This window comes from Ciconia boyciana, chromosome 4, assembly GCF_034638445.1.
Source record: "Ciconia boyciana chromosome 4, ASM3463844v1, whole genome shotgun sequence".
NCBI classification, from domain to species: Eukaryota; Metazoa; Chordata; class Aves; order Ciconiiformes; family Ciconiidae; genus Ciconia; species Ciconia boyciana.
In genome coordinates, this window is record NC_132937.1 from 48,621,430 (window position 1) to 48,635,193 (window position 13,764).

General features: G+C 36.2%; 1 protein-coding gene across 7 annotated transcripts in view; it reads left to right on the forward strand.

The window, feature by feature from the left end:
- Window positions 1-13,764, forward strand: part of KDM4C (lysine demethylase 4C) — a 275,362-nt gene that overhangs the window by 10,930 nt on the left and 250,668 nt on the right. For all 7 annotated transcript variants that reach the window (XR_012042211.1, XR_012042210.1, XM_072859870.1 and 4 more), the window contains exons 2-3: window positions 4,357-4,521; window positions 11,846-12,021. Coding sequence is in view for 5 of the 7 variants with exons in the window: in XM_072859870.1 (XP_072715971.1) it covers window positions 4,378-4,521; window positions 11,846-12,021 (320 nt within the window). In the remaining 2 variants the exon portion in view is untranslated. The remainder of the gene's footprint in view (window positions 1-4,356; window positions 4,522-11,845; window positions 12,022-13,764) is intronic.

Here is a 13,764-nt window from a genome sequence, read left to right on the forward strand (position 1 = left end):
AAGCATGCTGGCATGTGTGATTATGGAAGTTAGCATGAGTTAAATGCCATTTTTTTTGTTTTTTGTTAAGGATTAACAATCCTTAAATTAACTAATTTCTTTATTGTGGCTAGGTGCTAGGGTATATTCAGATCATGTGGTACTTACATGTTGTTTGGTACATTGCTGTTTTTAAAGCAGCTCAGGTGTTAAAACTGATATGTTTTGGTGAGATGTCTTGGTTGAGAGTAATTTTTATCATACTAATTTATGCAATAATTAATTTGTTGTTGCTGCTGCTTGAAATCAGACACTGACCAAAATCATCCTGCAGCTTTTCTCATAGATGAACCACTTGGATATGGCTTTTTCTTGTCTCCTTACCCCTTTTCATAGAGAATGTAGGAAACCAGTTATCTTTCAGGCTTATACCCTTTCACCGTAGACAAATTTAATTCCAAAACTTACAGAAGACAGAGCCTCGGGTTTGTAGGAACACATACAGGTACTGTGCTTGCATGTGTTTTGTGCCCACAGACAAAACTAGGATAAGGAGGTTGATATTAGATTTCCTTTTGAAACTGGCTTTTTATATGAATGGTTTCATTTAATACGTTTACATAGAAACTGATTAAGCTAACTGGTAAATCGATTTGTATAAATGCTTTTGGAAATGGGCTTCATCTGTGATGTAGTGGAAGGTGATGTAGGTGATGTTTGGCACTGTGCACATGTATGAGTTGGCAGAATTAATATTAATTCATAACTGTAACTTTGGCTTTGTGTGTTTAGCTGTGCAGCTGCAGTGTTTAACTTACAGAAGTAGGTAGGAATAGCTCAGAATCAGAGAAGTGTGGAGGTTGGAAGGGACCTCTGAAGATTGTCTGGTCCAATCTCCCTGTACAAAGCAGGCTTAGCTGCACTGGATTGCTCAGGCAGTGTCGAACTGGCTTTTGAATATCTCCAAGGATGGATACTCCACAACCTCTCTGGGCAACCTGTTCCAGTATTTGATCACCCTCATGCTAAGTTTTTTACTGTGTTTAAGCAGAATTTCATGTATTTTGGTTTGTGCCTGTTGCCACTTATACTGTCACTGGGCACCACTGGAAAGAGTCTAGCTCTGTCTTCTTTATAACCACACAAGGATAAGAACACAGAATCACTGAGGTTGGAAGGGACTTCTTGAGAACATGTAGCCCAACCCCACTGCTCAAGGAGGGTCAGCTAGAGCAGATTGATCAGCACTGTGTTCGACTGGACTTCGAGTATCTCCAAGGACAGACACTCTGCAACCTCTCTGAGCTACCTGTTCCAGTGTTTGACCACCCTTGCAGTGAGAAAGTGTTTCCTGATGTTCACGTTAAATTTTCTGTGTTTCAGTTTGTGCCCATTGCCATTTGTCTTGTCAGTGGGCACCACTGAAAAAAGCCTATCTCCCTCTTCTTCACTCCATCCCATTACGTGTTTATACACATAGATAAGAGCCTTCTTTTCCCTAGGCTGAACCATCCCTGCTCTCTCAGCCTTCTCTCATGAGAGAGATGCTCCAGTCCCTTCATCATCATAGCGGCCTTCTGCTGAACTCTATTCCAGTAGCTTTGTATCTCTTTTGTACTGGGGAGCCCAGAACTGGGCACAGCACTTCAGGTGTGGCCTCAGCAGTGTGGAATAAAACAGGAGGATCACCTGCCTTGACCTGCTGGCAGTACTCCTCCTAATGCAGCCCAGGACACCGTTAGCCACCTTTGCTGCACAGGCACATTGCTGGCTTGAGTTCAACTTGGTGTTGCCCAAAACCCCCAAAGTCCTTTTCTGCAAAGCTGCTTTCCAGCCTGCCAGCCCCCAGCATGTACCCCATATGCCTGGGGTTGTTCCGTCCCAGGTGCAGGACTTTGTACTTCCCCTTGTTGAGCTTCATGAGGTTCCTGTCAGCCCATTTCTCCAGCCTGTCAAGGTCCCTCTGAATGGCAGCACAACCCTCTGGTGTATCAGCTGATCCTCCCAGTTTTGTATTGTCTACAAATACCACATTGAATTAAGCAGAAATAGTTGCTCTGATTTGGCTTAGATATATTTACATGCCTGAGAAATGCTGAAGTAGTGAGACAACAGTTCAGTTATTGGTTAACTGAACATAGTTCCAACTGTAGATTGTTGCAGCATGCCTCCCCCCATTAAAGTTAGTGCTTTAGGAATACTTGACTTGGTTTGGGAACACTGGGCTTGGTACTAGGCAGGTAAGTGGATAAAACACAATTCTGAAAAGTTCTTCTCTATCCACTAAAGGAAAGAATATTAGTGATGTAAAAGACAAATTCATAAGTGGATGCTGAAGTCATTTGCTTTAAAAAACCCCCAAACAAAACACCAACCAAAGAATGAATGATATTTTCTCTCTCTGCACCTCCTCCCCTGCATAGCCCCCCAAAACTGCACTGACAATGTTGGAGAATACTGGAAGAGTTGAGGGAAGGATGTTAATCTGCATGCTATGATGAAATAACTACTGACTGCTGGGTATCTTATATACAGTCAGTGGAATGGATTGAAAGGTGTAAAATGATGAGTAATGAAGGACTATTACATTTTTTCCCAGTGAAGAAACAGCAGAGAGTTTGTTTTTTTGGAGGTGGGGGGTGTGTGTATGTATGTGTATTTCACTGGTGTATATACTTATTTAATACATCTAAAGGTGAAAGCCTAAAAGCTGATTTTGTACAGAGAAATCAAATATCCTGTTTGATTATATTTCTGGTGTTACTTTACTGCCAGTGAAGCATTATAAATAGTAAGCACTGTCTATTGCACTTTGCAATGAAGGAAAGCATAGCTTCACCTTTGGTCGTAAATCCAGGTTTCATTTTCCTGGGGCTGATCATAGCAGCAAGATTATATATGGAACTTTAATGGATGGGAATAAATGAAGGGTGTATTATATACAAGCCAGCTGTTTACTACTGAGGGAAGTTATCCTACTTGTACATGTTGAGGTGTGTTTGCCTATATGGACTTGATAATTTAAATGTGAAAATACCCCCAAATTAAAGTGGTACTGTTTTTCAGAATGGAAGAGTTCCAGAAATCTAGTTTATTTCAGTTCAAACAGGGATGGAAAGTAGTGCAGGGAGGGGAATAGGATGTTACTGAAGGTGGGAGTGTGGAAAAAGAAATTAATTAAGTGCGAAGAATGGAGGGTGGTGTGCTGGGTGAAGTGGGGAGGCAAAATGAGAGGAAAAATAAGGACACAAAGGGCAAGCTAAATGTTGGAATACTGGTAGGAGGGTGAAACATGGAAAGACATAAAGGTGTCTTCCACATACAGCTTTCTTGTGCCGTGATTCATACCAAGCTAGAAGGGACATGAAGCTAGTGAAATTAGTGGCTAATACACTGACATACAGGCAAAACTTAGGGTGACAGTGTGTGGCATAAAAAACACACTTGCATGCATTTTGCAGATGGAGAAAATGAGGAATGAGTTAAATTATATGCTCAGGAAAGCAAAATCACTAAAAAGCTAGTCACAGTTGAGTTATTTGCATTCTGGGATGAGCTCCTTTGTAAGACTAAGGAAGAATTTTGTGAACAATAGATGGCACATGGTGATGTATAGTTGGAAATTACAACACCCACTGAAGCTAAAATATATCTGTCAGTTGCCTAAAGATCAGTCCTTTCAAGAGCACTATATCTTGGTATGAAACAGAAATATGACTGTTTTTAGCCACCCTCAATGCAGAAATGGAAATAAGAGGAAACACCAATTGTCTTCATGTGTATTATTTGCATGCTTTGTTTCTGTTGAAGAGGTTTCAGAGAATGAGGGGTAATATAGTCCTGTTGTTGAGCTGCTGATGTGAGTTAGGAAATTCAGGTGCTCTTTCTCTGTGTTTGCAGTGTGAGTGGGAAGTGAGTAATCAGTTTTCTCCATATACTAAATGGGAATAGTGATATTTTATCAAATGTGTAGCTTTGTTACTCTAGGTTGTGCCTGTGTAATGTAAATCTCTAGACAGAGAAATGCAGCAACCTGCAGATGGATCAACACAAGAAACTGCTAGTGTGTTGTTAAAGGTTAACTTGAGAAAATGTGCCATAAAAAACTTGAGAAAATGTGCCATAAAAACAGAAGTATGGGACTGGATTGTATAAATGTCACTCATTATAGTGTTAGTGCTGGATAAGGGCTGAGTATTCTTAAAGGAGTAAAGAGAAGAAGTAAACATTTGTTTTGTGCCTTTTATGCTTGCATGGGCAGAGGATTTTGAAGCTTTTTTCCTGTTTGAAATGTGCATGTCGAATCTCAGAAGTTGTTTTACAGGTTATTCTTTCCAGTGTATGTTACTTTTTTTTCTTTTTCTTTTTTTTTTAAAGCTGGATTGAAAGTGAACCACAATGGCTGCTGTCATCTCAGATAGTCCTCCAAACCCAAGCTGCAAAATCATGACTTTTAGGCCTTCGATGGATGAATTCAGGGAGTTCAACAAATACTTAGCGTACATGGAATCACAAGGTGCTCATAGGGCTGGAGTTGCAAAGGTAAACATCTCTAATGTAGAAGGAAAATTGTTCCTAATACCTGTTTTCCCAGTATTTGTATTTTGCTGATTGCAAAACTGACCTTTTTTAGTATTTAACATTTTTTCCAAATTATTTTCAATGAATAGATACTGATCTGTTACTGTTTTAAGCAAGAGCTTTTTAGTATCTCTGATGTTCCATGCAAACTAATGAAGAGGATGCGTACTGTTTTGTCTCTGTCAATTGTTTCCATGTTTACAATAGCAAAATCTGTTTTTGTGGCAATCTGTTTTGCCGCTTTTCAAACCAGCAGGACACAGTGCAGGTCTAGAAATACTAGCTTAGTTATTGTAAGTAGTCAGTGGGAATAACCGTCTTTGTCACTGGGTTTTTAAGCTAAAGTTGCAAAGTCAAGACATTTAAAAATTGAGAGAAGAGAAACAAGACTTGCAGTCCTTGGTTTCCCCCTGCCCACTCCCTCTTCCCTGCTTCCTGTAAAACAAAGCAAAACTGAACCCCTCACACTTTGAAAACCTAGTAGTTTATTTGCTTTCTGATTTCTGAGGGTAGAGTACATATAGGTCATATTTTCACACTCTTCTCCGCAAACAGGAGTAGAAATGTGATGAATAGACAACAGGGGAAAGCCTGAGCTTAATTTTTCACATATTCAACTATATTATGGAAACTATTTGTTTGTGTGGGGATGAACTATTGCAGTTCTCTCATCTTGAACAGTAAACTTAACAGCAAATTAATCATAGTGACATCTGTTGCTCAACAGATTTATGCCATTAACATGAATGTGAGCAGGAGATTCTAGCTATGTATCATTCTGTGGATTACATACATGGACTCAACATTAAAAAAATTTCTTATTTTCATGTTATTTTTATAAATAACTTTATTTCAGCTGTTGGTAGTTTCTAATCCTGTTTCATGGGGATCTAGCCAAAGAAATAGAAAGTGCCTTATGACCAGCCACTGAGGTGATACTGATTTTCTTCTATTTCAATTTTTTTATTCATATATAGTGTGCTTGCTTTCTTTGGTATGTTGCGTGTAAAACAAAGAAAGGTATGCATAAATTGTACTTCTTGCTTTCTCTGGCTATATGAGGAAGGTATTATATGAGCCAGGATTAGTGTGTAATATGTTTGGAAAAAAACCCCCCAAAATGAACTACTTTTGTTTAAAAAGAAGAATATTTGTGATATGCTCTTTATCATGGCTATGTCTGTCCTAGATGGCAACTAATCTTTTCATTTGGTAGTATTCAAAACCAGAAGCTTCTTAATTTGGGGGGAAAAAAAAAAGTACCTTGTATTTAATTTTCCTTTAAAAACTGTATATCTGTTTACCTCTCTGACAATTCTCAGGACATGTATCATCAAATATGGTACTATAATCCTTAAAAAGCCTATGCAAACTTCTGTTCTTATTTCTGAGACATTCATAATAAATAAGAGCTTCAGTTACTCTCCATCAGGTTTTTTTGTGCTTCTTCTTTTCTGCTTCTTTTCTGCCAGGGATTGAAGCAGCTGGGAACGCTGGTCAGTGGCTTCCTGGTGCATGATGCTAAATGCTCTTCTGAGGCTGCTGGTATACTTAACATTAACTGTGGGACTAAAATATGTCATGGTTTGAGCCCAGTGTACTAGTAATTTGTGTATGTGAACTTCAGGATACCTGGAAAAGGAGACTTTTCCATGTCTTGGAAAAGACCATGGTGTATGACCATGGAAAAGACCATGCCATGTCTTGGCATTCTTGGTTGCAGAATTTCAGCCAGTAGGAAGTGTAAGAAGGTAATGAATTTGTCTTATTGGAAATATTCTTCAGATTTTTTGGAGACATGAATATGGCTTCATTCATTGTTCTGTTTGGCTCCTTATCTTGATTCTGGTTCTGGTTCCTTTCCTTACATCCAGTAATTAAACCTCCATGTGCAGCCAGTGTAGGAGAAAAGGGCAGAGCCATTGAGGATGTCCTGAGGAGAGCAACGGTCATAGTTAGGAAGGAATGTGAAAGAAAAGAATGCAAAACAGTTTTGCCTTTATTGTATAATTTAAAATTTCTGTGATATTGGTGTCATCTTCATATCCTTACTCCTAGTGTTGTGCTTCTCTTTCTCTCTCTCTCTCTCTCTCTGGAGATATCCCTGTGAAGACTCTGGACAGGCATAATTTTCTGCAGTAACCAAGCATGAGATTAAGTCTTGCATATATGAAGTGTGTATGATCTGAATATTCAGTTGTTACTGAAAGGCAAAGATGACATAATGTCAATAAAATATACTAATGCTGTAATTTTAAAAAAAGTGGCACTTAATGTTAATGTGTAAACTTTGTTTCCTGTAAACTTTGTTGTGAAGTTGAAACACCTTAAATGAACATTGTAATGGGCCAAAGTAGTAGTTATCTTTTTAGGTTAGAATGAATACCTGAAACTGACTTTTTAAAAATACTAGATGCAACGGTGATACCTACCAGGTGTTTCAGTATTTTAAAGAGATGTTGGCTGTGGAATGGATGCAGGCATATACTGTATTTAATTTGCTTTAACACTAATGTAGTCAAAAATCAATCTGTAAAATGGTGATCATGGCAACAGAAGAACAGAGGTTAGACTGTGGTCTTTTCTTCTTCACTGTGGTGTAATGCTGCAAGATGTAAATTAGAATCGCATAACTGAATTGAAAATGAGTGAGGAGTCCATTCTAGTAATTTAAATGACAAAGTACTTCAGAGATATGACAGCTTTCAAGATTAGTATGAGAAGTGGGTAGTAAATTTTAGATGCATATCCCTAGTTAACACTGTTTAACCTGTATTAATTTTTAAATTTTCAAGCAACATTAAAGTTTTTTTAAATGTATTCAGATACAAATTGAAACCACTTCCTTTCCTCATGAGATCATGAGCTGCTTCCTTAAGGATGAATCTTTCACTGTTCTTGCCATTATCAAACTATAGCTATTTATTTTGTAGTTTTATCTGGAGTATACAATTTTTTTCAGAAAAGGAAATTATATTTTTTTCTGGCTCTCTCATTAACATCATCTCTCAATGAGATGATTATTAGATCTCATTATCAGGTAGTAGGGATAGAAAAATTTGGCAACACATTACTGTTCTCTGAAATTGTACACATACATGCAATTAAGAGAAACTGGAAATTAGTTGAGTTTTAAAAATAATTCCAGGATTTGATCTGCAGAGGTTGTTGCTACTCTCATAGCACTGAACATATCTGATAAGGGCAGAATTTGGCCATGTAGTCAGGGATTTGTGATATTTTGCATAGTATAATTTAGCTTGTTTGAAGTTAATATCCCTGTGCTTATATGATTGAAAATGTGTGTATCTCCATTTTTTGGCCATACACCTAGGATTTAATTCCCATTCCATCTATCACATTTCAAAACCATTTGGGACAGTCTTCTCCATGTACAGATTGTTAAAATGTGATAATCCCAGGAGCACAAAAATTTTTTTTATATATCTGTGTTTATATGCATGCGGGATATCTACTGACCTGGGTTTACAGAACACCTGGAATAGTTATGATACAAGAAAGCATAACAAAGCCTTTTAAAAAGGATTAATTACATTAGTCGTGTTTCAGTTGTACTGTGACTGAGGAAGGGCCCTTCTAACCATACCGTGTAGGTCTGCTTTCCCCTTCTTCTGCTTGATACTAGAATAGCAGTTAAAGCATCCCTAGCTGTTTTCAGCCTGTCAGTTAGTTGCTACATATTACTCAGTTGTCTTGAGACTTTTTATATTCTGTTTTTCACTATTTTTTGATCTATCTCAAAAAATTGTATTTATATTTAAAAAATAAACCAACTAAGTATTTTTAAAACAAATCTTATCAAGTCAGTAATTCATACTGCAAAAGTTTAAGGGACATTTTCTGAGTTTTGGAAATTGGATTTAAAGTAACAAGAATGAAATATGTTTTCCTGTTTTGATAGTAATATAAAATGAACTTACAGAGGACCTAATTTGTATTAAGTCTAGGATGTATAGACTCAGGTATGAATGCAAAGAGAATAAAGACTACCAAAGGAGCTATTTGCATATGCAGAAACAGTAATTTAACCTCTAAACAGAGGTCATAAGCAGAGTAGGTGTACCCAACACTTTAGGTTAAATATGAAAGTGTAAGGGGAGAAGACCTCTTACCTGTGCAGAAGAATATGTGTATGTACATGCGGATAAAATGGTGATAAGCCTTGCACATGTTGTGGCGAGGGGGGGGAGTGCGAGGAATAAAATGTTAAAAAAAAAGAAAAAAAGTTCCTAATACTATGCCTGAAACAAATGATTAAGGTACTAGACAAACAACATTAAACCATTTCCAGAGCAGATTATATACTGTGGCATCCCTGGAGCAAATTGGCTAAAAAATTTCTATTAGGCTTTTGAAAGTCTGGAATGAGCTTTAGGCATAGATAATGTATTTTAATCTTACTGTTACAGAGGATCCTATATTTAAAAAGAAAAAAAGGAATGAAAGCAATAGAAGAAGTGAAAAACAAAGCACACTGATAGACTAGCTGCTCTTTACTTGAATAAGAAGTGTTTTGGAGACTCAAACTGCAGTTATATAGATCAAAATAGTTAAATTAATTTGCAGTCACATTGGCAAGTAGAAAAGTAATTTTGGAACATGGTACTGAAGGCAGATGTTGGCAAGTACAAGAAAGACAATTTTCAGAAAAGTTGGGGCAGAAGTATCTACATAGAAATAGTAGCCAGTGCCATTCAGAATCAAATGTAGAGCAGGAGATTACCAGTATATGATAGAGCATTTAACAGAAATTTACGCGTTGATAGCACTCTGAAATAATGTCCGTTGTACTAATGTGCAGCCTTCATGGAAGAGACTGAGTGGTATACCTAAGACATCCCTATCTAAAACTGAATATATATCACAATAAATAACACTAGATAGTGTTAATATGCTTAGGATGTTTGAGAGATATCTGTATCTACAGATATAGATGTATAAATGAGAAAGTCTTGCCTTAGGTTTTTCCTTTTTTATATTTGAGCATTGAACAGCTTGGCTGATGAATTCGATCTAGGTTGCTTCCATGGAATAAACATAACTTGCCTGAATTTTAAGAGGTTATTTTTACTAAAGGGAACGTGAAGAGGCTTCAGTGGGACAGGTCAGTGGTAAAAACTCAAGAGACCAATTCATTATTTCCAACTGTGATACTGACTAGCTGTGTGTCGCTTTGGACATGATATATAAACATCTCCATTCCTTGCCCTGACCTTTGTTAGAAAATGCAGATTGTTTGGGGCAGGGATCTATTTTTATTTTATTTTAAAATGATGCTTAGCATATCAGTCCCCACAAAATTCACTTCTGTAACCAGTACACTAATTACAACAATAATAAACATGCTCCAGTTAGCTGGAAGGGGATATTTTGAACCTGTATTCACAAAAATATTTTTATTGCTTAAAACACACTGACCTTGAATTAAATAAGATAATGTAATTTTTGCTTTTCAGTATTCATATATTTGAGCCAAACCTACAAGTTCATGCTTAATATAATCATGAAAATGGAAATCTCTGTGCACATATTTGATTTCTATGCGTATATTCTGAATGCATGAATTCTCTGCTTCCAAACCAACATTTTGTATTTTTTTGATGTGCATATAATTTAAGATTTGTGTGAAAGAAACAAGTAGGAATCACAAGATGTTTCGATTATTTTTTTTATCTAAAAGCAAACAACACTGAAACTTGCTAAGTAGTCCCTGTACGACTGAAGTCCCATGGAAGCTGAGAAGGAAAAAAGGAAAAGAGGGAGTTGCATCTGTGTAAAAACTGGATAATAATGCCTGTTTATGTTTAAAATAAAAATGTTAGGTATGGAAGTATGTTACTATCTGATAAGTTTTCTTCAGCTTGATGTTTCTGTTTTCATGTGTGCTTGCTAGTGTGAATGGTCTTGATCAGATTTCTTTGAGGGATGGGCTATTTGAGTACATTAGCATTACAATTTGCCCATTTCTGATTGTTTTCCAAAGATAGCAAATGATCTCAGGATCTATCTGTATTATTTTTTAGAAATTTTTACTTTCTCAGAGTGAGGTAATAGCAAAATCTCTAATGGACAATATTGTGTGGAATCCTGAAATGCTTGTTAGAGGAACAGCCTAGCTAGCCTTGTGTAAAGGCTACCTCTGAGATGTGAATTAATTATTCAGGTAACGTAATTCATACGTGGTAGATGCATGTTTATGAAAGCCTTCCTTCTTTGTGTATGTTACTTTGAAAGTTTCCAAGCTAATGCTTGTGAAAATTTGATTTGAGCACCATGGAAAAGAATGAATATGAGTGGATCAAAGAACATATCATTGAGCCCTTGGGCAAGTAAAAGTTCGAAAGCAAGTAAAAGTTCAAAACCAAAATATATATTAAAAATGTCTGTTGCTGTGTTTTAAAACTGTTGCAATGTCAAATCTAGAGAGTTTTCTGTTTTCAGATAATATATGCAAGGAATGTTCAAAATTACACAGCCTGTTAAAGAACACTGGTATGACTACAGGTTTCTTTGAAATTCCTGATGACTTTATTGCTAACACTTTAGAATCTGCTGAGGAGTTTTCATAGACTCTGGGCAATTCTGTGGTATTTGAAGTAAAACTGTTAACTTCACAATTGGTTAAACTGCACATAGCTTTAATCTTTAATTACAAGGTTTAAATCATGTTAATATAAAAACTAGTATATCTAAATTAGTGCAAACTCTTACTGTAATAGAGTTGTACCCTGCAGTTTTATAGGGAGTAAGTTAAACAGCCTGTAAGATCTAAAGCTCTCTAAAATAGCTGTATTTTTTCATTTTTCAGTAAGAAATAAAGTTATTCATACTGTTTACACCAAATAACATTTGGATGGGGAATGTCAATCTTTTGTATGAATCTTTTTTTTTATTTGTTTAAATTGAGGATAAAAATTTTATATCATGGAGTATGAAGTGTTTGTGAATTATAAGGCTTTCTGATTATAAAATATTTGTCTGTCCTGTTATTATACATGTGTATGTTGCACAGTTGCACATGATTGAATTTCTGTAGATTAGTGAGTTGCTGCTTGTGAATTGAGGTAATACTATGCCCATTTTGAATTGGTTTCTGCATTATCTAGGAGCATTTACATGGTCAGTTAGTTATTGTGAAACAGCTGGTGAGCAAGTGTTCATTTGATCATGTGGGCATATTTGCCTGGTTCTTTTGATTTTTCCAGAATGTTTTGAATTGGTATTGCAACTGTTGATATCCTGTTTTTTATTTCTGAATATAAAGGTTATCCCACCGAAGGAGTGGAAGCCAAGAAAACATTATAATGATATTGAAGATTTGGTGATTCCAGCTCCAATTCAGCAGATGGTCACTGGCCAGTCGGGGCTCTTCACACAGTACAACATTCAGAAAAAGCCAATGACAGTGAAGGAATTCAAGCAGCTGGCCAACAGTGACAAGTATGTATATGGGGGTCTTGCTTAGAAAGGCGAATATTTATTTGTTCCTATATTGTGGTTTCTTTGAAGTGTGCTAGACAGCTGGTGATTTTTTCACTTACTTAGTAAAGGTTTTCCTGTCTCCTAAGTGGTGGAAGGATACCACAGTATGAATCTTGTTAGTGTTTCTGTTGTTGAAAGCATCTGGTACCATGGCAGCAAGAAAGCATCTGAAAAACACGATCTGAAAAACGCGATGATGCTTTCTGTCTACCTTTTTTTCTTTCTCTTCTAACAAATGCTTATGTTGAAAATAATGAAGGTGATACAGACTTATGTCTGAATTTATTTTGAGTACACTTATTAATGTTCAATATTTAATTCTTTTCTTTTGGCCTAGGTACTGGAATGGCCTATCATCATGTAATTCTGAAAAAAACGCAACATCTTTTTTAACTTGCCCAGAATTTTTTGCATTAATCTAAGAGAACTCAACTGCACCTAGCAAACGTCTATGTCCCCATTATGGCAAGATGGATATTAAGGGAGGGGAAAAAAGTCTATGAAGGGCTAGGCACTATACAAAAAAGTTTCAAATTGATGGGCATTCCAAGAAGAGGGAAGTGATAGAAGGAATTCTTCCCCATTTCTTTTGGCCGCATAAAAAGAATAAATTTTACTTCATTATTTCCTCAAAACTGGCTGGAAATAGTTTCTGAAAGGTGAGTCAAAGGATCCTAGAGAGAAAGGATATTTGAATATAATGAAGGAAGGTAACACTGCCCTAGTTTGAAGGAAAGTTTCTCTCATAAGTTAATTTAAGAAATTAAGAGGTAAGAAGAGAAGCTGTTATCAAGATCAGGAAAAACTAGGACATGAAAAGCTTTTAAAGAGGCTCCTCAGCAAATGTTCCATAATATCCATGCCTTTGTAAAAGTGCAAAACTGATCTCCTTTTTTTTCAATTAAAAAGGATCGGTATGTTTCTGCCCATATATTGCTTGTGAAAAATTGAGGTTATCACAGTTTTCTTCCTCTTGTAAGAAAGTTTCTCCCACTTGTAAGTGGGAATGGGAACCTGTTCTTAAAATTATTTGTTCAGTAACTGTTAGAGGGGAGAATAAAATATGAAACCTGTATGGTATCTGATGTCATTTTCTATGATACCTGTTCATATATGTTTAAAGTTTACATTTTATTAACCCATGATAAAATGAGAAGCACTAATTTCTTAAAATAGTTTGATAATGCAAAGATACTGTGAAGGTTTTAATATGTATCATGATGTTAGTTAAGTTTATTATATTCTTCATCATGGAAGATATTTTGGAAGTGTTTCTGATTCCAGTTTCCATTTTTTTTACTGAAATCAGTTTGCAACTTCATTTCATAGGTAAAGTTAAGAACAGTTGGGAGGGCTTCTTATCTATTACTAACTGTAGGTCTTTCTAAATCTTCATCACTGCTCTTGAGAAAACGTGTCATATAACCTCCTATGACACTCTTAATATAGTCTATATTTCTTAAACTATTAAGTAGCTGAGAGCCCCTCTTCTCCCATAAAAATAATTTTGTTCCTTAATGAAAAAGAATTCTCTGTTAAAGACTCTTTTCTTGAGTATTGTGGCGTTATCCATTTCCTTTGGGAAAGAGAGAAGGGCCATGAACATCTGAATTAAATCATAGTTGCCTTTAAAATGATTGTGTGTGCTCAGTCTAATGCATTGCATCTTTTATTTGTTAAGGCATTCTCATTGAACCAAAG